Here is a 25,047-nt window from a genome sequence, read left to right on the forward strand (position 1 = left end):
GCTAAATGTCTTATTCTTTATAAGTTGGAGAAAATTAACTTTACGACCCACAAGATCGTTTTTAGGTGTTGATTAGCCCCGGGAAGCTAGCGTATTATCATCGTTTCATCTTCCTTTATTGCATACTTTTACGTCAACCATAAATCGTCACAGACGGTGTTGGGTAAAATAGTCCACTATGAATAGTGATGCGTAGAATTGGCACGAGTAAGAGAAAATAACTCAAAACAAATACGAAATAGCCAACATCCAATACTATTACAGTTTATAATGTTGAGCAGTGTCATAATTTTAGATGATAGCCATTACTGCACGGCTTTATCACATGAAACACTACCGTAAAATTTGGTTACCCGGATATTATTGGCATGGTAGATTGTGTAGTGCGAAAACCGGTTTGTTAGGCGTGTATATATATACACCACGGACTTGTTGGATTAATGCGTTCATTTAGTTATAATCCTGTTGGAAGGAAAGTAATAATGGAATCGTTTGCTTCAAAATCGCTGAAGATTGCATCTGTGGTTGCTGCATACTGGTAAGCTTGTTGTAACATTCTGTATGTCAGTGAAGTCAATGTGTAGTTGACACCGGGCCAACGGGCCACGTTGCCAGTGTCCGATGGGCCTGTAATATTGTAAACATAGTGGTAAGAGTTCCTCCCGTTCCCCCGGGATCCCAAATACTATTTATAAATATAAGTGTAAAGTGCAGTACTCCCATATACTAAAATTGTTAACAAAACTTAACACAACAATTACTAGAGAACTCACAAAATGACTAAAAGTCCAAAATTTAAGTTAGGGTTAGGTTTAGAGTTAGGTTTAGGGTTGGGGGAACGGAAGAACATTTCCCCTAGAAAATACTGGTGTCACATTCAAATGTTCATTCAATGAAGTTAATTAAGATTCAAGTTACACTTACATGCTGTAACATTATGTTATATTGATTTTACAATTTATTTATATAATCCACATAAATATTCTTTTAAAATTATAAGATGTCATGAAAATCAGTGTATGTCGATTAAGCAGCTTTGGACCCCCAAAATATAAAATGAATTGGGGATTTAAAAATATGTAGACCCAGCTAAATCGCAGGTTTATGTTGAAACATAAAGAAGATTACTCACTTACAATAATCAAGATGTTTTGAATTATTAGCAGAGATATCTCCAACCATTTACTAGTTACTGTTTTCATATCTATCAGCTGTTCCATGATAACCTTGTCATCAATTCCTGAATATGTATAATATACAATATAAGCAATCAATCGCTAAAACTGGAACAGGATAGTAATATAATACATCTGAGGGTACTGACAGAAATTCACAGATATGATTGTGTATTTAGTCATTAATAAATTATGTAGGGGCTGTTTATCATTTATATTACATCAGTGATCTGTTCTGTGATTACCACCTGTGTCACTGGAAAGTTGGGACATCTGGGGAGTTGTGCACATCAGAATTTGTTTGAAAGAAAACTAGAATAGTAATCTTGAATCTAATATATTTTAGGAAGTTTACAAAACTGCCCCACTCCCCCTTGCCCCATTTCCCGAATTAGAAAAAAGAAAGGACTGTTAATTTTTGGGACTGGCTCTTCATTCATACTTAGTGACATGCAAAAATTATTTTTTTTAATCACCACTTCATTTGTAGGAGATAAGTCTGGAACTTGGAAATTATGTTTGTATGTTTTCACCACCTACACTGTATTGCAGGCGAATACACTGTTCCATGACACTGACAGGGGTGGAAATAACTTTAAAATTGCTAGTGTACTCCGGTACAGTGGCACATGTAAAATCACTTGCCCTGATAACTTTTCCTCTATACCGGCCATTTTCTTGTTGATTTTTTAAATAAACAACATAATTAACATTGGAATATCAACTGGACACCGGTACAGTGTGATATACAAATTGCTTGCCCGACAGAAAAAATCACTGGACTCGGGCGTCGGGCAATGGGTTATTTCCACCCCTGATGCCATATATTTAAATTTTGTGCGTTCAAATTCCTTCTCCATAGTGTTTGAATCTGGGGATAAAGTAGGTTTGTTAGCATGGAGGCCGTAATGTTAATGCTTAATTTCAAGCACTGGAATGTGTGTTGCAAATCTGATCCTATGAGGTGTAGTATATCAGATCCTGTTCTCCACATATTTGCTATTAATTTGATCTTATCCTTGGCTGCAGGATGTATTATCTGATCCAATGTCATTCGTACGTGTAGTAACTCTGAGCCTGTGTGGCAGTGTGTAGTGATCGGTGCATACATTGCATAAACGTGATAAACTAGTTTTCATGCTCAAATGTCCAGTATACAGTCTATATTATGATAAGATGTACTAAACATGCAAATTTATTCACTGTTTCAGGTTCATTTCCATATCGATGGTATTTGTGAATAAATACTTACTCAGCAGTAAAGACCTTAAGGTAAGAAAATAGAAAAATAAATCATTTTTATAGATTATTTATTTGTTAACTAAATATTGTGATGGTGATTTTCATGACATTTATTTTATAGTTACAATAATGTACAGTGAAAACTTATCCCATAAGTTGTTGTTAATATCTGCACCAAGGCATGTTGTGTGAAAGAGAAATCCCAACATGGTTGTCAGGTAAGTATAGATTCACGACAAATTAAATGATCACAGGAAAAATATATCTCATCACATATGAAGCAACACAAAACACCAGAGATAAGCCCCGATAAGAAGGGTTTTAAGCATGTTAAGTTAACTATAGTCCTATAGTCTCATAGGGGTGAAACGGTATGTTCTTACCACGGTACAGTACGTATTGCGGTACAAGACTTTCAGTTCGATCCGTTTCGGTTCGGTATATGAGAACTTACTTCTGAGAAAATAACGGTCGTCTGGCCAAGAAAAGCATAGATTTTGACAAAATGATTTGATTTCTAGACTATTTAGAAAAGGTTTTAAAAGGTTAATAAATGACGGTACGAAAACCGAAAATATTGAATTTTTGGATTGCATTACAGTATACTGAACTGTATATCTACTAATATTGTGGTTTACCGTTCTACCCCTATAGTCTCATATTTATGACAATATCTTAAGGTGAAAAATATTGAGGCTTTAGCATATTTTTGTTCATAACATCTGCCTTTATGTGTCATGGGAGTGTCGGGTGCTCTGTGTGTATGATGAGTTAGAGTGGAGACAAATTATTTCTTAATTGTACAAACAACATGACTTCCATAATGTAGGAAATAAATCAATAATTTTGCACTTTTATCATATATCACATCTCTGTATCCCCAGGGGTTGTATTTCTGTATATGTACATTAACTCCTGGATCCATTCCAACGGTTCTTGCAGCTGCAAATTACACACCCTTGATTTTTATTAACCTTTTACTGACCAATCAAAAGCTGACACAAGGGAAAGGATAAGGGAGGTAACTTGTATTACCTGACAACCAAAGTCACATCAGTTTCATCCCTGTCCACTTCATCATCCCCAAATACTTAAAAAGATATAATTTAATTTTCTTAAGCTATATATAGAAAATGTTCTAAAAAGATATATTTTTAGATTACTCTATAAAACTATTAATTGTCCGAAGTACCTTGAAGTTTTTTACAGTGCCTGCCCTTTTACAAATTCACTGGCCTCAGGCCTTCAGACTAGAGGCAATTTCAAACACTGACCATGGTAATAAATTACATAACAAGCAACTGTTAGAGAATTGAGGGGAGTAATTTTCAACAGAAGGTACAGTGTAAAGAACCAATAGGAATCTTTTTTGAATTACCTGTATAGCGATGAACATTTTTAATATAATTTCATTTTATGATTGGTTAGTCAGATCTGCATTGCCGTATAAAAGAACAGATAATGTCGTCACAGTATTACAGTCACAAACATCTTGGATATCTTTAACTTGATGCTGTTTCTATAATGAACTCTCAACAAAATAATGATGAGCATTTTTGCATGGGTTATCATAATTAACCCTACTCTGTACAGATGTTTTAGTCTACTATCCGTACGACTTGTTATCCTACTTTGTACATTAAGTTTTCTAATGCTGTAGTGTAAGAAAACTGTAATGGAGATGGGATATTGGATCGTTTTATTTTTTATTTGAATTTTATAACAAAGTACTATTTCTTACGTCTGATAAGTCATTTCACACTCAGAAATGCAGCTCACTCACTCACTTCACTCACTCACCCACCCACCCACAGATTCTACCAAGGATTACAGTACAAGAGAATGTATTTGCTTAACAATCAAAAGGAATCAGTAGATAATAATGCTGAGAGCAAGCAATTTGACTGATGTGTTCTCAATATATAGTAACGAGCAGAAAAAATGTGACAAAAAACTTTATTCTGTAGTCTCGATCCTACTATAAAAAAAGCCGAAATACATTGTTTCTAGCCGCCAGTAGCTTGCCTCGTTGGTATGGAATTATCTCCCTTGGGTTCAGGGATGGCTTGATCACGTGACCTCGTTGCTAGCAGACGATACCGAAGCTTTGCCATGACGTTACAAAACAACCGAAATCGACTCTTGGCATATTATGAAGCAGGTATTACATCCGTAACTAGACTTGTGAAACTGACGGGACTGCATCGGGCCTCTGTTTACCAAAATTTGAAGAAATTTGACGCAGGGTTTGGGACAGAGCAACAGGCTGGATCTGGACGTCGTGCTATTTTGGGGCAAATGACAGACGACGTAGCACGCGTCTCGCAGCGGCGTACCCAAACTGGTCTGCAAAACAGCTTGCTGTGAAGGCGTCAAGTCAAAGAACCCCTAAGGTATCAGAATGGACAATCAGAAGATCTTTAAAGCAATCTGGATATGTGAAGCGAGTGCGAAGAAAAGTTCCATTGATGACAACAGCACATATGGAGAAAAGGCTCGAGTGGTGCAGGGAAATGCAGGGTACAGACTTTTCAAATGTGATTTTTACGGTCGAATCAAAGTTTCAGTTTTATAGGATCACAAGAAAGGGGTGGTCAAGAGGTGGACGTAGCTGCAAAATGGTTCCGAAGTTCTCACCCAGTGTCATGGTTTGGGGTGGTATAGGCAAACTCGGGGTAACGGCGCAGCTAACTATTACAGGAAAGATGGATTCACGGAAGTACTGTCAACTTATACAAGAAGGCATAGTGGAATCCCATATAGGGCAGAGTGGAATACCTTTCAAACTTTTGCAGGACAATGCACCTGTACACAAGTCAAGACACAGCTGTAACCGGTTTGAAACGAGTCAGGTGACCTTACAGAAATTTCCAGCGGCATCACCAGACCTGAACCCAATTGAAAATGTGTGGCAGATTATGAAGGACAAACTAGAAAAGTTGGAGCCAAAGAGTGTCGTTGAGTGGTCTAATCTCATCAGTCAAATATGGGTGGACCTACCCCAGGACTACATAGACAATTTGATTGTAGGCATGGGACGCCGTATTCAGCAGTGCATCGAGAGAAACGGTGGACTAACAGACTATTGACTTGCATAAATGTAAACTTCAGTATCCAGAGTGGATGTATGAAAAATATAACTGAATTTACAGTAAATTAATTTTGAAACAATGTCTGTGAAAAGTCGCATTTTTCTGATCGTTACTGTACATATATTTCCAACTGGTTCACATATAAGGTATTGATCAGTTGGTATTGTCATTATCCATATATCGATACCTGAGCAGCTGTTGCTTAAAATATTCAAGGTTATCATGGTTTGAAGCTGTATAAGAGTGTCAGGGGCATTGTTGTAATCACTGTCAAAACTAGCTAATTTTGTTTTAATTTTGTAAATTCTGAATATTCCCGGTACACTGCTGTTCAAAAGAAGGTACATCCCAGTGTTTGATGGTGGTAAAAAGTGAAAAAACAAATAATGGTTATTTATTGGTGATGTATTTTATACACGTATCATTCATAGTTATGTTTTGTACCTGAGAAGATCTGGGTTAGAATTGATCTTCAGTAGCCCATGATTGTCGTAAGAGGCGACTAACGGGATCGGGTGGTCAGGCTCGCTGACTTATTTGACACATGTCATCATATCCTAGTTGCGTAGATTGATGCTCGTGCTGTTGATCACTGGGTTGCTGGTCCAGATTTGATTATTTACAGACCGCCACCATATAGCTGGAATATTGCTGAGCGTGGTGTAAAACTAAACTCACTCACTCACCTTAGTCTTGCAGTGTTTTCTGACTGTTTACTTTACTTTTGGTAATGTAATATTAAAGTGTATACATTCCTTTGCCTAGCAGTGTATATATCTTCTGGTTACTTCAGCATGTTAAGGCCGTATCTAGAGATCATATTTATTTAACAAAAAAGTTTGTGCTGATGAAAACCATGGCAAAAGTAATATGTACACATCCTTTTAGACTAACGCTTAGTCTCTGAATATATAAATTTAAACTGGAAAGGGGCCCCAGTGAGATGGGAAATTCAGCCTAAACCAGAGGGAATCTAGACTTTCTTCATATAGGGTTTAGCATTGCAGCAAGGGTTAGGTAGTAGGGAAAATAATGTGGTTCAGGGACTGTGGCTCCCACTGTGGGGCAGACTAACATCCTTTCAGAAAATTAGACTTTGACATAAACAGGTCGGGGAGAACCTGACAAGGAGCTATAATAGTTATATCGAACTATAATAGTTCAAACGAGCTTTGGGCCTATAGGTCGATTGAGCTATAATAGCACATACAAGGAAGAGGCCCTTTAAGAACAACTTTCCGCACCGCGGTCATGGCATTGCTCCACTCGACTGGAATTTCAATTCCAAAAGACACATACAAATTCGATAAAAAACAAGGATAGACCTTATTTATTGATAAATACGCATAAGATCCAGAATTCGCGCGACGGATAAATGTGTCCCACACTGGGCTTGCATATTTTTTTTGTTTATGCGTCTAACGTTAGTGGAAAACAAAAAATACATGTGTAACGAGTACTATTTCCAAACCGGAAGTCATGCAATCGTCAAGTTCAGACGTTCGCGAGGTGGGACTCCACGTTTTGGGGTATATTTTCAGTTTTCAGGTGTGTTATTTTGTCTCCCAAGTGTAAATGTCGATAGGGTTAGGTAGTTTAGCAGCTCTCATATATCAAAAACGCTAGGGTTTGTGGTGCAAGTAGCTTCAAATATGGGCAAGACGATTCCAGTCGAGAGGAGCGATGCCATGACCACGGTGCGGAAAGTTGTTCTTAAAGGGCCTCTTCCATGTATGTGCTATTATAGCTCAATCGACCTATAGGCCCAAAGCTCGTTTGAACTATTATAGCTAGATCTCTAACTATTATAGCTCGTTTTGAGGTTCTCCCTGACCTGATAAAATGTACTTGGAACTTGAAACATGAAGTGGAAGAACTTTCTTCATATCAAGTGCTTGTTTGCTATAAAATGTATTTCAGATCAAGTGCAAACATATTGTAGAAAGGGAGAAATTTTCCATATATTTCAGTGAAAAGTTCTATGTCTTTATATATATTAGGTGCATTTTATGTATCAGTTGTTTGAGTACAATATTGGCTAATGCAACCATCTGTTCACTGGTACATATGGGATTACGAAAGGACAGGCACCAGCTTGTTGACTACTAAATCTGTGGGTTACATACATTTACCAAAACCTTTTTAACACCTGGGCATATTGTCAAGCTGTCACAGCCTGTGGACATACTTGCCCTTGAGGTATTACTCTAGAGATCTGCCTTCAACTTGGTAAAACAAGAATGAGCTATATCCAGGGCTAGAGGAATGTCTATCTGTTTCAAGTCTTTTGATAAACTCATGCTTGCAATTCTGTTTAGCCAGAGGCATTTCGGACAGTCACAGTGGGTTTTAGGACCATCTTGATCTTGATTATGATATTGATAAGGATTTTGATAGAGCTATTGGCCTCATGATTTAGGGAATCTTAGAACCTTTATTTTATTTTTATCCTTTGAAGTAGTCAATAGGGTATCAGAATGGTATACGGTCAATATAATACCAGCAATAGTGCAAGTCTTGCAGAACATTGTATCATGTTTACAGTGATGGGTACAACTATTGTATTGCATTAATTGCCATGATGAGTCATGTATTGTGTGATACTTACTGCAAAATATAACATTTTTGAGGAATCTGAAAAAATCTTTTCCTGTACATTCGACTTCCCCCACAATTTTTTGTCGTTCACTATTTTGTTAGGTGCTATTGTGGTCAAAATGAATGCTGAATACACACATTATCAAAGGAAATAGTTTTACATTTTTGTTTACAATGCAACAGTAATTTTTAAAACGTATTTTTATTTGTAATTCATTTCGCGGTATAAGGTTATTTCTTAATGTTTATAATAAATCCAAAAGTTCATAAATAAACAATAAAGTCTAAATATGAATCACACAATGTTAATGCTGTCAAATACTGTATGAACATCTGACATTAAACACAAATGTGATATTAATTGTAGTAGAACTAACACATTTAAACTGGAAACAGTAAACTAAAAATTGAACCTCAATAAACTGATATACCGAAAATACCGTGCACCCTCAATATTCAATAACAAACTGTTAGTTCTGAATATCTATTCTTTTAGGGGACTAATTTTTGCCTGGTTGTGTGCTCCCCCTTGTGTGAACATGTCACATAAACTCACACATGTGTACATGCCACAGAATCTCACAGCAGCGATCTACATGTCAGATTAACAATAAATAATTCACAATTTTTGCATTAATTACTGTAGAGTTTATGTAAGTGTGATGTCTGCTTTTAATCATGTTAGTCAGTAAAAATGAATATTTAATGATATCCAGGCATAAACAGTGGATACTGGAAACAGTAGTTAATTACACAGAGTGTTATACTTGGGGGTTTAGCAACTTGCCCCACATATTTGTCAGCAAGTTGTTAAAGTTATTGAGGCAATGTGTTTTATGCAAATACACAGTTTATAATCTGGAGCTGGTACCTGGACTGAGAAATGTAGAGGCATATTGACCCAGAAATTTGTAGCCAGGGAAGTTATATGGTTGCTGTAATGTCAAAAGCGTAGTGTGTCATGTTTGTGTTGTGACAAGGTCTAATTCTGTCAGTCTGGTTGCACAGCCTTTACAGCCACCTCCTGGGCACTGGAGCGATAAGCTGATCACACGAACTTGATGTTTGTTCCTGTCTGAGAAAGTGCAGACTGTCATGTGCCCCTTGAATGACTGAGGTGTATGACACAGCCATTAGACATGTAGCAGAGAGTGGAGTCATCCCACAGATGACATCCTTACCTTGTCAGCTGATGACCCGTGAAGATCCGGGGTAGAATAGGTCTTCAGCAACCCATGCTTGCCACAAAAGGCGACTATGCTTGTCGTAAGAGGCGACTAACGGGATCGGGTGGACAGGCTCGCTGAATTGGTTTACACATGTCATCGGTTCCCAATTGCGCAGATCGATGCTCATGCTGTTGATCACTGGATTGTCTGGTCCAGACTCGATTATTTACAGACTGCTGCCATATAGCTGGAATATTGCTAAGTGTGGCGCAAAGCTAAACTCACTCACTCACTCACTCACCTTGTCAGCTTGCTGACGGGGTTAACTCACCAGGCGTCCGACTTTGGATCAGAAGGTCTGTGGTTCGAATGCCAGCACAGGACTTTGAACTTTTATGGCCGCTACAATCACATAACATTTTGCACACAGATATACTGGATATGTGACATGTTAGGTGTTCGTTGTATAGGACACCTGTTTGACACATGGCATTGCTTTGCAAGACAGATTTACTGGGTGTGTTACACATTAGGTATTAATTGTAAAGCTAAAATTCACTGACTGACTCACTCACTCTTGTCGTAAGAGCTAGCTAACAGGATCGGGTAGTCAGGCTCGCTGACTTGGTTGACACATGTCATTGTATCCCAATTGCGTAGATCGATGCTGATGCTGTTGGCATTGTCTGGCCCAGACTTGATTATTTACAGATTGCTACCATATAGCCTCAGAATATTGCTGAGTGCGACGTTAAACAACCAACCAACCAACCAATCAACCACCAATCTTATCAGTAGAATTGGCTGACTTGCTGTTTTGTCAAATGGACCTTACACCCAAATTAACCTGAATATTTCCAACACACATTACATCAAACACAATCCCTCATTTTCACTTGCCCTCAGCACAATTTAGTAGCCAGGGGCTAGCAGACTAGCGTTTATTTCCAAGGGTAATGTTGTGATGTGTTGCGATGTTTCAGCTCAATGCTCCGCTGTTTGTGACCTGGTTCCAGTGTGTTGTAACTGTTCTGCTGTGTGCTCTGCTCAGCTTATCTGGAAAACTGTTCCCAGGAAAGGTCACCTTCCCTCCATTTGTGATCGACCTCAAGCTATGCAGAGCTGTGAGTAGACTCTTTTATTACTTATATTATGTACACAAATGACTTTGATGAAGATTTGTACTAATTTTGATTGAGAGAAATACACATATACACAAATATAACTTCCTCTCAGACTGGGGACGGTGGAGAAGCCTAGTGGTTATTGCGTTTGCTCGTCGAGCTAAAGACCTGGGTTTGATTCCCCACATGGATACTATGTGTGAAGCCCATTTCTGGTGTTCCCTGCTGTGATATTGGTGGAATATTGCTAAAAGCGGCATAAAACCAGACTCTCGCAACTCCTCTCAGACTGGCAATGCAAGTTACAAGGAGAGATGCCAGGTATATATGATGTAGAGACAAACTGGAGAATCCAGTTTTGTAGTTCAGTGAAGTTTCTTGATCTCAAATCAGGACAACCATGGAAAACATGTAGAGGAGGGGCGGTGGGGTAGCCTGGTGGTTAAAGCGTTGATTCGTTCACGCCGAAAACCTGGCTCGTATCCCCACATGGGTACACTGTGTAAAGCCCATTTCTGGTGCCCACCCGCCATGTCATTGCTGGAATATTGCTAAAAGCAGTGTAAAACTAAACTCACTCCCGTAGAGGATGTTTGAATTTTCTTAAAGTTCTGCCATGTGTTTTTTCACTTAGGTGAGGTGAGGTGAGGTGAAATTGGGTTTAACGTCGTACTTGAGAATATTTCGCTCATATGATGACGTGCATGCGTGTGTATGTGTATGTGCGGCTGCTTGTACTAGCCCAGACTTAAGCTGGTTTTATATATAGTGCTAGCCCACTGAGATACCACGCCGCAGTTAAGCATGAATACCCCACTCAGACACATTATACTGTTTCCGAGCCGACCAGTCCTTGTCGTACCCATTAATGCCGAGCGCCAGGCAGGGACCAACAAGTACCATATTTTAACATCTTTTGGTATGACGCTGTCGGGGATCGAACCCGCGACCTTCCGCTCTCTGGGCGGACGCTCTAACCACTACACCACGGAGGCGGTCTTTTTCACTTAGGTATCCTACATGTAGTTTTATATAAATCATGTTATTAAAGTGTTTCACATAAATTACAATCAAAAGATACTCCTCACTCAAGACAAGTGGAGATGTAAATGCAGTATTTGTAGGAAGATCATGATGTATTCCTGTTTCAGACGCTGCCTCTGTCGATCATCTTCGTCTGTATGATTTCCTTCAACAATCTCTGTCTGAAGTTTGTGGGCGTCGCCTTCTACTACGTCGGCCGATCTCTAACTACCGTGTTTAATGTGGTCAGTATGGACTTGTTGTGGTCAGTTTGTTTGTTGCTGACCTCATCACTATATGACAGCTGCCTGTATATAGAATAGTTGACATTGCCCATGCCTGCCATGTTACACACAGCATAGTAGTATCAATGTATGGCTATAATAATGCTATACAGTATGCATAAATCCTATACAACAATAATTATGGACATAGCAAGAATGATTACGTGATGGCACCGGCGTAACACTTTACTGCTTCACATGACAATAATAATAATAATAATAGTCCATTGATATTGCGCGTTTATCCATGCACATTGCATGCTCAAAGCGCTGACATATTACCCCTGGTCAACGAGTACAGAACACTCCATGTGGAGAATACAACCGGTCGCCTGTCAGGCTCTCAAGGTTCAAATTCAGACTACCATTGTATCATACCAGGTACCCAATTTTACTGCTGGGTGGACAACTATGCAACCCTCCACGCTGTCGATGTACGATGACACGCAATCAGTCAAACCTGTTGAGTCTTATCATGTGATCGATTTGGTTGCCACTTAGAACAAGCATGGAAGCTGTGGACCAGATCTAACCAGATTTCACAGGGATATGGATGGTGCGGGTGATGGAGGTTCTCCATCCAGAGGTGTCCACTGTGTGATGTTACAGAGTGGGTGTTTGAATATGGTACAACTGGTACTCCAGAAGTGAACATAACATTGACACTGACAGAGAAGACCTCAATGGTGACATAAATTTGAGAACTGACATGTTGTCTTACAGAAGCAAATAAGAATGTTGGTTTTATGTACATACAGATATATGCAACTTCTTAAAGGGAAATTCTCATCCATTCAGGTATTCTCCTACCTGCTGCTGAAGCAGACGACATCGGTGAAGGCACTGATCTGCTGTGGCGTCATCATATTCGGCTTCTTCCTCGGGGTGGATCAGGAGAAGGTTTCAGGTAAGCCACTTCATTGATGATGTACATCTGTCGTTGTAGGCATTGTGTCATAATGTATGTAGTTACTGTTTTTTATGTAATGTACCTGACCCTGTGGCCTTTAAACTGAATAAATTTCTTCTTCTTCATCTTCAACTTCTTGATCTTCTTCATCACCTTCTTCGTCATCATTTTCTTCTACTTCTTCTTTGACAGCAGATAGGGGCGGTGAGGTAGCCTTGTGGTTAAAGTGTCGCTCGTCACGCCGAAGACCCGGGTTCGATTCCCCACATGGGCACAATGTGTGAAGCCCATTTCTGGTGTCCCCTGCCGTGATATTGCTGGAATATTGCTAAAAGCGGCGTAAAGCCATACTCATTCACTTACTCATATGTACCGCTGTTGTGTAGGACTTGTGTCTTCATATAATATGGTAATGTAGGTCACGTGTCATTATGTTCTTTGTGTTGGTTATGTCTCATCAAACTTTGTATCACATCTACATTCATCAATATCTCGTGAAACTATGTCAGTCACAGGGCTCTAGATAAGATGTGTATCTGTGTAAAATACGCATGGATAATTCAGATATACGCATAAAAAGTCAAAACAATGAGTGAAAGATACTCATAACTTTCTCAGAATACGAGTCAGATTTTGCGTGAACCAAACCTGTCAAAATATTGTTTCAGTCCTACACATATTAAGATCTTGAATAGTGTGGGTTGTCTGTATTGAAGGGAAGATTGTCAGTTTTTCAGGAATGATCTCCGTTAATATTTCTAATCTACGTTCGGGGCACGATTTGTTTTAAAGGCAAACCCTTAAACAACGTTACTATCACAACGTTTCTGGTCTGTATTTGTAATAATACAGCATTGGGGCTACTGTAGATTACGTGATGGCCCTAAAACATTTAATACGCAATAGCTATACACGCACTGTCATTTATTTCCTGTTGTCTGCAGTAAGAATGTCTAACCACAAAACTCGAAGTTTAAAGGAAAACTGTTTCAATTAGCAAGGAAAAGTTAGTGTCTGATATTATCAATGATTTATGACAATGTAGATAAAATCTGTATTAAGAATAAACATGATTGGAATAGTGTCACTGACAAAACAAATTTCCTGTGGTTGCATGTGGTTATAAGCGAGTGCAGACCAAAAAGGCTATTAAAACAAAGCTGCTCAGTGTTATGTGTCTCTTTGAAAGTAATAAAACCATGCAACCTGTGAAATAATACTCCTCCTTTTATTTCCATTTTGAATTGTACTCCTCAATTTTAATTTTGAGGAGTGACATACCCCTGAGTCAAAATAATTATCTGGAGCTCTGCAGTCAGAATGCACGCCTTCTTTTTCTTCATCATTCGTAACTACTCGCCTCTTTCCGTGACCTACAAGAAGACTCGTACCCCTATCGTACGCCATTATTGCCAAGAATCGTGGCAAACCAATCAAATTGCGCGTAGTAAAACGCATTTCGAAGCATGAAAATGGTGACACCGTTGAAGTTTGAAACTTCGGTAAACTATGCAAAGCACAATTTAAACATAAACTTTGAGTTAAAGGATCAGAAACTTTAAACACTGAAACATGTTTACAAAGGAAATGACTGTATTGTTGTTTTGCCCACGGGATATAGGATATTCTAGGAGCCATGTTTGGAAATTCAGAGTTATCTTTCCTTGGTATGGTACTAGACTATTTTCATCTCCATGCCCGTTTGCGCTTAGACAGGGCCCAGTCGTAAACATGGCCACTAGAGGGGTACGAGACGCCATCCGGCTTGCCGGAATGACACGAGTAGTTACAAATGTTTCTTCATATGTATACAAAGGGGCATAACTCTGTACTCACAATTTGCTATCCTGGATGTTTGTTAATTCAGAATCTGGTTAAGTTTTCAAAGAGAATAGTAACATTTAATATCCATTCACTGTATTTGGAACAAAAATAATTTTATAAGAAGCAAAATGTTAAAGATGCATGTAGTTATAGTTCTAAATAATTATGCACTCATGAAACCAGGTCACTTTGTGTTTTCAGATTAGTTATTTTAACAAATAGATTGATTTTAGACCTCAGTATTACTCAATGAAATCAGGCTACTTTCTCATCATTTAACATAGGCTTATTTGTAACTTGACCTTCAGTTGATGGTGATCTATAGACTGTTTGTATATATTTAGATTGTATATTCTTCAATAGTTAAGAGGTTTTAGATTTACGTACTAGTTTTAAATCTATATCTGTGATATAATTGTTTTTACTGTCCTTCGTTGACAGGTTTTTATAATTTAACTTTATGTTTTATGAGTGTGTATCTTATTTTAGTCACAAAATACTGCCGAGGTGACTTGAAATCGTAACTCACTCACTCACTGTAACTCTAGTGGAATGTGACAAGTGTTGGGAATTGGTTAAAATCTCACAATTGATGATTGGTTTATGACAACCGATCAATCATCGAAAATAATTGGTTAGCGTCATTTATCAAATTTCCCTGGTTTTGTTTGTTAATGCACAAGAAATAAAGAAAAAACATGCAGCTCTTTGGGGTTTTTGACAGACTGCACAAAATGCATTTGCAAATTTCAAATCTTTAAAGGATGACTAGTATGTTAGGAACATAACTTTCCTGGAGTCTTTAAGATAAATTCAATCATGACTTGGAACGTGCTTGTAGTGCTTTTGAAATGTAACAGACAAAACCAACCTTGTGAAATATATTGTCAATGCAAACAAGTGTTCAAAACTTGTTTGTGTTCGATTATGAGAAAACATGATCGACTGCTTGGTCGTTTAGGCACTTCAACCAATCTTCAATTATTACAATTAATCGGACCACCACTAATTGTAACTGCTGTTCTTTTGACAAAAGCCATAGGTCTGAGATGACAGTAACATCTTTTAGCATAGGCTTACGAGAGACATAGCTCTTAAATTGGAAACAAACCCAGACAAGCCAGTATCTATATTGCAGTAAGACGTGAATCAATCCACTAAAGTAATATATATTTGTACCTTTTTATCCTACAGGTTCTCTGTCTCTAATGGGTGTATTCTTCGGCGTGATGGCAAGCGCCAGTGTTGCTCTCAACTCCATCTACGTGAAGAAAGTTCTCCCCCTTGTCGACAACAACATCTGGCGCATCACCCTCTACAACAACATCAACGCAAGTTTGTTGTTCCTCCCCCTGATGCTGGTGACCGGAGAGTTTTCAGAGGTCCTGAACTTCCCAAAGATCGGGGACATCCACTTCTGGAACATGATGATCGTCAGCGGTATTTTCGGTTTCGCCATCGGCTACGTGACCGGCATGCAGATACAGCTGACGTCACCGCTGACACACAACATCTCCGGCACTGCCAAAGCGTGTGCTCAGACTGTTCTCGCCTGTGTGTTTTACCAAGACGTTAAGCCAGCACTATGGTGGTTGAGCAATGCTGTCGTCCTAGGCGGCTCGACAGGCTACACGGAAGTTAAACGACGTGAAATGAAAGAAAAGCATGCAGAAGAAGCCAAGTTAAGAGAATTACAAGAAGTTTCCAGTGATGAGAACGCACCATCAAAAGCATAATAATGTTGGGTTGTTCATACAGGGTTATTATAATTCATTGCTTCATGCAAAGGGTGTACATATTTATATGATTTCCATTTGATATCGCCTGAGGCTGCAGAATGGCTGGGCCATGTATATTTGTAACAATCTCATTTTAATCAGATCTTATTTCTCACGGCTGCTGAACAAAGGACATTCCTTTTGGTTCAAGGACCGTTCATCAGGAACATCAGTGTCACGTACCATATCAGGAAAGAGATGGTGAATGTGTTTTCTTGCTGGGGGAATTCTGAAAGAAATCATGGTCTATCCCCCCACTTGATGGTGTAGACATTTGAAATGGTAGAGACATTCCTAAGCACATTTCATGACCAGTCCCACCACCTTGGCCATCTGTTAGACTGTATGTTAGACATGCTATTTTGTTGATTCAATTTTTGGATTGACAACTTTATCAAACTATTTTTTACACATAGTCTGGAATGAAATTTTCCAGTTTGAAGGGCTAGTGGGGTACCTTAGTGGTTAAAGCATCACGCTGAAGATCTGGGTTCAGTTCCCCACATGGGTACAATGTGTGAAGCCCATTTCTGGTGTCCCTCGCTGTGACTAGCTTGAATATTGCTAAAAGTGGCAAAAGACCTCACTCACCCAGCTTGAATATTGCTAAAAGTGGCAAAAGACCTAAATTTGCGGTTGCCTGAATTAAGATCAGATTTTAATAAGATTGAATGTTTGTGATATGATCCAAATGAACCTGGATTTGGAATTGCAAATGTCTGGGGTATGATCTCCTGATTGTTTCATTGTGTATATTTAGCATGGGAACAACTGTTGATCTCTTGAATCAAACTGTGATGTCAGGATGGGATTTGATCGTTGGTAATGACGGACATTGTTATAATTTCATCGGTTCATCTCTGCATCACCATGGATACATATAGCTGTTATACAGGGTAACCATGGTAACAGTGTTTGTGTGTCATTTAACACTGCTGCAATATCATGGTTAAACAGTTGTCTGTGAATAATCAATGCAGTGATTAACATCATGAGCTCTGAACTACAAAGACATGCACTGACCAAGTCAGCAAACCTGACCACCAGATATTTCAATTGAATCTTGAAATAAAATCTAAACCAGATGACTGGGTTTAATTTTCCAATGTGGCCATTTAAAGTTGAACATTGAATAGAGTAACACGTCTTTGCATACTGATTGAATGCAGGATTAACCTGCTCATAAAATCATGAAGTGCTTCAGCTCTTACCTTGTCTTGTAAACTTTTAAACTTCATGTTTCCAGAATGGTTTTGACTTTCATGTCTGGATAATGATGAAATCCAAAAAGAATTATTTTGTGATTGACGCCAGTTAAAAAGGGCCCCATGCCACTTAGCATCACCACTGTCAGAAGGTAATCCTAAAGTATGGCATGTCCTGTTTGATCATCTTATTGATAAGATTGACCCTTCAATCTTAGCACAATGATGACTGACAGTGGTAGTGCTAAGGCAGGGGTTCAGAAATCCCATCGCCCGACGCTCGGGACATGTCAGTTTTCATTTCGGGCAATCAAATAATGGTATCTTACTTGTCCGTGGGCTACTAGATAATTTCCACTTATGGTTTCAAGCTGCAAATAAACTTTGATTTAATTTCATATCTGCTCAAAATGTAGCCATTAAATTTCGCAATGATAATAAAGTAGAGTTATCTTTCTTTGCTATTTATCACTTTTCAATAAATAGTCCAGTAAACATTAACATCAAATACGATGTTGATTTCTTCTTTCATAATTACATCATCATAATTATGTCATAAAATCAGGGTAAGTGGATAATTAGTCAGGATAAGTTACTTTCTTAAAAAAAATAAAAAATTTGAACCCCTGTAAGGGTGGCTTGTGGGAAAGGGCCCATGTAAATAATGTTGATTTTGCGTATGCTTTCACAGCTGTGTGTTCAACGATTTATGTGTATGTAAAAGGTTGTGAGGTTATACAGAGATGGAGTCAGTATATTATGTTGTAGTTTCTGACAAGATCAGCATCATCAGCAATTTGTGACTGTACACTGTTCATGATGCAGTCACTGCATGATTCATACCATTCATTATGCAATGATTCACAATACACATGATTCATGTCACAGTTGATTAACAATTCATATAATCACGATGCAGCCTATTAACCACTATTGAGCCAATTCATGATATGTTATTCGCAACAATGAACAATCATTTTCTTATGTTCCAAATCCACTGTTTACATGATTATACAATATGATATGACATAATCACATTTGCTTCACACATACTTTGTTTCATGCAGCATTAGCTTAGGCCAGACCAATTTTATTTCTTGTTTTATGGATTTTTGTCCTCAGAAAACCTAAAGGCAGGAGGGGAAAAAAATAAAATAAAATCACCAGTCAAAGTAATATTTCTTCTAAATATTAAAATTATTTAACTTCTGGCAAGTGTATAAGGGGGCAAAAACAATCAAAATAATTTGTTGTTAGTTTACATTTTTGGCTAATGATAACATAAGGATTTTATTTTATTTGCGGGGAAAATGATTTTTCATTTTTTTTTCATTCTTGAAAAAATACGACCACAGAGCAGTAAAACAAGAAATAAAACTGGTCAGGCCTTATGTGATATCCTTTGAATAATTCTTGTACTTAACCAGTCTATGTGAAGGTTTAACCATGTGATGTGGTGTATTTGTTGTGTTGTGTGGGAAGAAGCATTGTTTTTGTTTGATGTTGCTATTGAGGGAGACTTGAAGTCATATACACCAACAGGTTCACTAACAGGTTCACAACACCCCTGTATAATACCGCATTAGACCATGAAGTAAGAGTGTCTTGTAGTTTTATTTTTTAACTGATGGGTGTATTATAATGTGGGTTGGAGAATGACATGTGTAACATAACTTACTAAACAGAGTTATGTCCCTTATCTGCACCAGGATTGTTCATTTGAATTTTAGATTTGCCCTGTTTATGTCCCAAATGAACCCATGTGTAACTGAGTGGTGCACACAATTAGGGCTTTAGCATTGCAGGGAGGGTGAGACAGTAGGGAAAATATTGTGGTTCAGGGACTGTGAGACAGTAGGGCTGCAACGATTCACCCAGACCTTGATTCGATTCGATTTTCGATATTGGACCCTTGATTCGATCATTTTCGATTTGTTTCTTCATTTAAGTAAAAGCATCAGTCTAAGTAAACTTAGGCTCAGTATTATTCGTTACACTGCTATACTGAGTCTAACAAAACCTAGTAGAAGCACAGGAACCCGTTATTGCCATGTAGGTTAAACATAGACCATAGATAGAGTAGTCTATTTATATATATGACGTGCGTGTAGATCTATGGTCTATGTTTAACCTACATAGCGATAACGGGTTCCTGTGAGTAGAAGGTTGCGTCAGCTAACCTTTTGGACTGACCAATCACAGCTTACCAAATCGCGAAAGTTAACATTCGCACATACCGTTTGAACCTTTACCTCAAAAACTCGAACGATTCCGAATGCTATTTTCGAGTCGATAGCTTCCGAGTGATACATGCAATGAGTAAACAGTCGCTGAAAATAGTGTTTTTGTCAATATTCAAAGATGTCATCTTGAGAAAATATAAGCAAATAGTAACCATGTCATTAGAAACCCATAATCGTATATCTGGGTTTTATGCGGATTTTCATTTGTTGATAGATCAGTGTCAGCGACCAGGCAAGAGAAAATCCAAAAACTGTTTTGTAAGTCCCGCCCAAACCCTAACAAGTAGTCGTCTGATCAGTTAAGTTCGTTCGGCTCGTCTCACGCGTTTAATTCGACGGTCATAGGTCGCTCAATGGTTAGCTGACGCGACCTTCTACTAGGATTTGTTGACTCAGTATAGCAGTGTAACGAATAATACTGAGTTTAAGTTTACTTAGACTGGTAAAAACATCAGATTTCATTTAACTCTCATAGTTTAATAAACAAAACATATCACACTGAAAATTAATTCCAAGATATGACTAGGAAATCAGGAATGTAAATGATGTAACCTTTTTCAAACAAATGAAATATGATGTTTAAACACAGAACAGCACTTTTCACTTTCTTGTCCCAATGTCAAGGACCATAAACGCAAATAACGTAAAAATTTCACAAGTCAAGTGTGTGGAAATAATTTAAATAGATATTCAAATATCTAATCGAAATAGTTATAATGGTTATCTAAACTAAGGTGTCAGATTCGATTTTCAATGAATTGAACCGAATCGTTGGAGCCCTATGAGATAGACTGCATAAGTGATTGTATCATGCTAAATGATGAATATATTTGTTCACTCTCTCAACCACTGGTTTGTGTGTGATGAAATTCACCAAAGGAGGTGGAGACTGGGTTGTTGTGGTACATGGCTTAAATCTTTTCACTCATTGAGGTTAAACAAATAGGGTATATTTTCAGTGATAGATTGGTACTGAACAAACTTATTTGAAACTTGTTTTCTAAATAGTTACAAAGCAGTTATATATGCCATCACTGCTGTTAATTTTTAGATGTGAATTTTTTGTACTGTTTTTTAAATTGTATTATTGGCAAACAAAGACAAGTTGAGCACCAACCTGCCAATTGACCGGTATTAGCATGTATGAGTGCCGCCCACTAGCGCTTGCCATTGTGAGCGAAGGAGCCCCAGGTTGTCGCGATCCAAGTATAGTGCGATGGGTGAAGCGCATGGCATTGCTAGCTTTTAACACTGCCTGTTTCGTAGATGTACATTCTTTCTCCATGTCTTTAATAACATTGTATTCCACTTCTTGGGTCTGAGAATGTGTTAGCTGACCGTGCTCACCTAACTTTGACATGAAGTTTTGTCTTGAAATAAATATCTATATCCGAATATTACCGACTTGCTACACCGACCATGTGAGAGTCTTATGAGCAAGGCGTGTGCAGCTATGGTTTTTTCTCTGCGCCGGTCCAACTTATCCTTGTTTGCCAGTAAGGGTAGTGATAAAATTACTTACAGTTCAAACTTGAAGGTTGTTGTGGGTTGCTTTTTTGGTATCTAATGTAATGAATCTAGTATAGAAAGTAGAAAGTATGTGCTTGTCGTCTCTGCCTTTCAGAGGCATGTGAGTAAGCATAGTATCCATTTCATTGTTGAGCAGTGCAAATAGGACACATTATAGTTTGAGTTGTATTTTAAATCCGGTACACTAGATGTGATACACATTCTTGGCTGATTATAGGGCATCTTTGTGTTTACATTGAAGCAGTTAAGTTGGTTATATGCTGTTTTGTAGTGCATACATGTGCATCCTTATAACGATCGTATTAAAATGTTATTTTTTACATTCTCAGTGATACTGTGTCAGAGTGATTGATCTGACTGCCCCATTCCAATAAAAGGTTTCCAACTTTATCCTGTTTTCATCTGGTTGCACTAATGCAACTAGACGGGACACCATGATCATAAGAAACAGCCACTGAAAGGAGAGTCTGTCCTATATCATAAGCATGTGTTTATGATTCACTATCAATTGCAAATGTTTGCAAGCATTTACACCAGAGACCATATAATAGAGGGACGGCCCTCGAGCAAGTGCGCAAAACCATCAGTGCTACGGCTTGTACTGTGCAGCCTATCTATTATATGGTCTCTGTTTACACATATCCTTCGTCATGGATGGCACCCATCAAAAACACATGCAAAGGCAAGTCAATTCACATGAAAAAAATCCCATGGGAATGTTTTTTAGAAGTCAAAATAGCAAATTGCATTGGCCATTCTATTTGTCACTTATTGATCTAATTTGGAAAAATGTTACTAGCATGTCTGACATAGAATATTTTGAAAGCTTTGCTGTGACCTTGTACATTGCCAATGGATTATTCTTTAAATACTTAGGTAATTTATCCAAGTCTTTGTACACTGTTATGTTTTAGATGTTTATTCATATTTGTTTATATTGACATGATTGTTTTTCAAACTATTTTTCTTGAAACTGTGATGGCTGCAAAACCACAGTGAAACTATTTGAGTCCGGTCACCTCTTTTCTAGATTCTTAACCCATCCCAAATCAGAGGTTACACTGACTTATGTTCTCAACGCGCGCAGCATTCGTCACCACTCGCCCCTTTCCATAACCTCCAAGAAGAGGCTTGTCCCGGAATAACACGAGTTGGTCACGAATGCGCCCGCAGTGGTACAAGTTTGTTGAACCAAATTACATATGATCAGATAAGTATACATATGGAAGGTAATTCAGCATAATCTACCTGAAGTGATATCTCATGGTAGTCAGTTTAGAAAGGTGAGTCTGAAATACCATCATCAAGATGGTAATGAGCCATTACCATTTTAGTGGCAGATAAATGCTGTGAGATTCAGAAAAGTGCCCAATTCGGATTCTTGTTTGATTGTAACCAGCATTGTTCTGGATTTAAAAGATGACAAAACAATCAGGTGGTCAGGCTTGGTGATTCGCTTGACCCAACAACAGATCATAGTATTAATCACGGGATTGTCTGAATCCATGTAGATGTTTCACATACCATCATCATGTAAATGGAATTTTCCTAAATGTGTCATTAAATAACAAACAAAATCAGGATTAGAGTTTAGTTGTTGCAAGAAGTGACCTCTACTTACCCACTCAGACAATCCAGATGAAATCCATGCTCCGCCAACCTTCCCTGGTGTATGTGTCCTCAGTCTGATCTTGTGTTTTGTGTGTTTTGTTTTGTTGATACTGTGGTTAGTTATGTTTTGCTAGCCATGGTGACGAGTGTGGATTTATTGTTACACATCTCTGTTCTTACACATATGAGGGATACACTGTATATTTTCTTAGAAATAAAATGGGAAGATAAACGTTTCTGATTTTTCTTTTAAATTGATGGGTCTGATGAACTTTGTGAACTGGACATGGAAGAGATTCACCTGACATAGTATGGTTCACCTACTTCCACCAGCAACTTCAATCAGCAACTTCCATCAGCAATTTACCCCAGCTCTCTCCTGAAGCTACTGGGTTAGACTGACTGACTGAGTTTGGTTTTACGCGGCTTTTAGCAATATTCCAGCAGCATCACGGCCGGGGACACCAGAAATGGGCTTCACACATTGCACCCATGTGGGGATTCGAACCCGGGTCTTCGGCGTGACAAGCCAACGCTTTAACCACTAGGCTACCCCACCGCCCCTACTGGGTTAGAATTGGTCTTCAGTAACCCATGCTTGTCATATGAGGCGACTAACGGGATCGGGTGGTCAGGCTCGCTGACTTGGTTGACACAAACATATCCCAATTGTAGATCAACGCTCATGCTTGTCAGGGGTGGGGGTGGGGGTGGGGTGGGGCATCCCCTTCTTCTTCCCTAGGAGCATTTCCCCCTAACCTTTTGGAGGTCATGTTTTATGTGCACCAACTAAATCTTTAATGTTTCAGACAATTTTCGTGAACCATAGCAAAATGATATATTTTGCCAGCATACATACATTTGAAAAAGAGACTCTTAATACCATTTGAAGTTATCAGCGCCTTTCTATAGATAAATGCCTCACTCACCTGGCTACACGCTGAAATATAAATATTGTTGTTTGAGTGTACATTCTAACAACTTCCTAAGCTAGCTTTGTAATGTGTGTAATAGTGAGTGATAATGGAATTACGCCTTTTTTAGCAATAGTCGCGCAACATTACTGTAGGGGACACTAGAAATGGGCTTCACACATTGTACCCATGTTGGAAATCCAATCGCTTTAACCACTAGGCAACCCCACCGCCTTCTCAACCCCTCCGTACAAGTAATATTTTCCGGGAGACCCTGCACTCACTACAGAATTTCCCTGGGGCAGTGGAATATTCCCGGTATAGAGGGTAAAAACACACACGCACGCACACACACACACACACACACACACCACATCCCCCGCTCCCATCCACGCCCCTAATTGTAATAAAAACGTTGTTCATACATATTTCTTACTGGTCCAATTTCTAAATGCCTCTTAATGAAAATATTCCACATTACAAAATAAATATTCATAAACGAAAGGTGTTAAAAAACTCTTTGTGAAGTTTTGACACCAGTGTGCTCACTATCAGATAACAACTCGCCCACAATCGGGAACGTTTCCCATCAATATTTTCACAAGATCGTGTGACCGATGTAAACTGATCCTAAAATGATTCACAGCTCCGTGGATTGGTAGGTGTGATGTGGCACCACGACTGGCGTGAAGCACACATGTGCGCCTCCACAGCTATAGTGCGTTTTGCTCAAAAGCGGACCGATGAATTGCAATCTAACTCGAAAACTAATAAACATAAAATACTCAATGAAACGCTGATCATAAGCAAAACATCATACCCACTGTGTGAGTTTTTTGCAGAATTTTTGTCCTAAAAATAAAAAGTTGTTTAACAATCTATCATGAAAATATTGACACAGTTCACTATTTGTAAAGAGGGAGGAGTGCAGAGAAAGGGACAGCCAGGTGTTTGAGAACGGATGGAGACGGCACAGCACAGGTTAATGAATGAATAACTTTGTCTGTGAACGTGCTTCTCGCTGTCCCTTTCTCTGCACATGTCATCGTAACTCAGTTGCGCAGATCGATGCTCATGCTGTTGATCACTGGATTGTCTGGTCCAGACTCGACTATTTACAGACCGCCGCCATATAGCTGGAATATTGTGGAGTGCGGCGTAAAACTAAACTCACTCACTGTGTTTTTTAACTTTGCGCAGAATATGTAGACGACGGGCGTATTATCATAGTAACCTGTTACGCGTGAATAGGACGAGGTGGCATACTGAAGGGATCGCCCGATATCTCTTGTTCGATCGTGTTACTGCGTACTCTACACTAATCG

At 38.7% G+C, this 25,047-nt stretch overlaps 1 protein-coding gene across 1 annotated transcript; it reads left to right on the top strand.

Annotated features, from left to right (window-relative positions):
- The first annotated feature begins 398 nt into the window (after positions 1-398).
- On the top strand, positions 399-16,784 carry LOC124256948 (GDP-fucose transporter 1-like). Its single transcript, XM_046690907.1, has 6 exons — positions 399-538; positions 2,387-2,447; positions 10,260-10,400; positions 11,552-11,668; positions 12,506-12,614; positions 15,636-16,784. The coding sequence occupies exons 1-6, from the start codon at positions 441-443 to the stop codon at positions 16,175-16,177; spliced, it is 1,068 nt and encodes a 355-aa protein (XP_046546863.1). The 5' UTR covers positions 399-440; the 3' UTR covers positions 16,178-16,784.
- The last annotated feature ends 8,263 nt before the right edge of the window (positions 16,785-25,047 follow it).

Source organism: Haliotis rubra, unplaced genomic scaffold (genome assembly GCF_003918875.1).
Source record: "Haliotis rubra isolate DU_JTF1 unplaced genomic scaffold, ASM391887v1 Scf645, whole genome shotgun sequence".
Classification (NCBI taxonomy): Eukaryota; Metazoa; Mollusca; class Gastropoda; order Lepetellida; family Haliotidae; genus Haliotis; species Haliotis rubra.

What these genes read in the sequence shown, in the direction of transcription:
- LOC124256948 (XM_046690907.1), top strand. Translation starts at nt 441, where the DNA reads ATGCGTTCATTTAGTTATAATCCTGTTGGAAGGAAAGTAATAATGGAA. An exon ending in TAACTACCGTGTTTAATGTG is followed by an intron (nt 11,669 to 12,505) that starts GTCAGTATGGAC and finishes TCATCCATTCAG; the next exon opens with GTATTCTCCTACCTGCTGCT. An exon ending in GGATCAGGAGAAGGTTTCAG is followed by an intron (nt 12,615 to 15,635) that starts GTAAGCCACTTC and finishes TTTATCCTACAG; the next exon opens with GTTCTCTGTCTCTAATGGGT.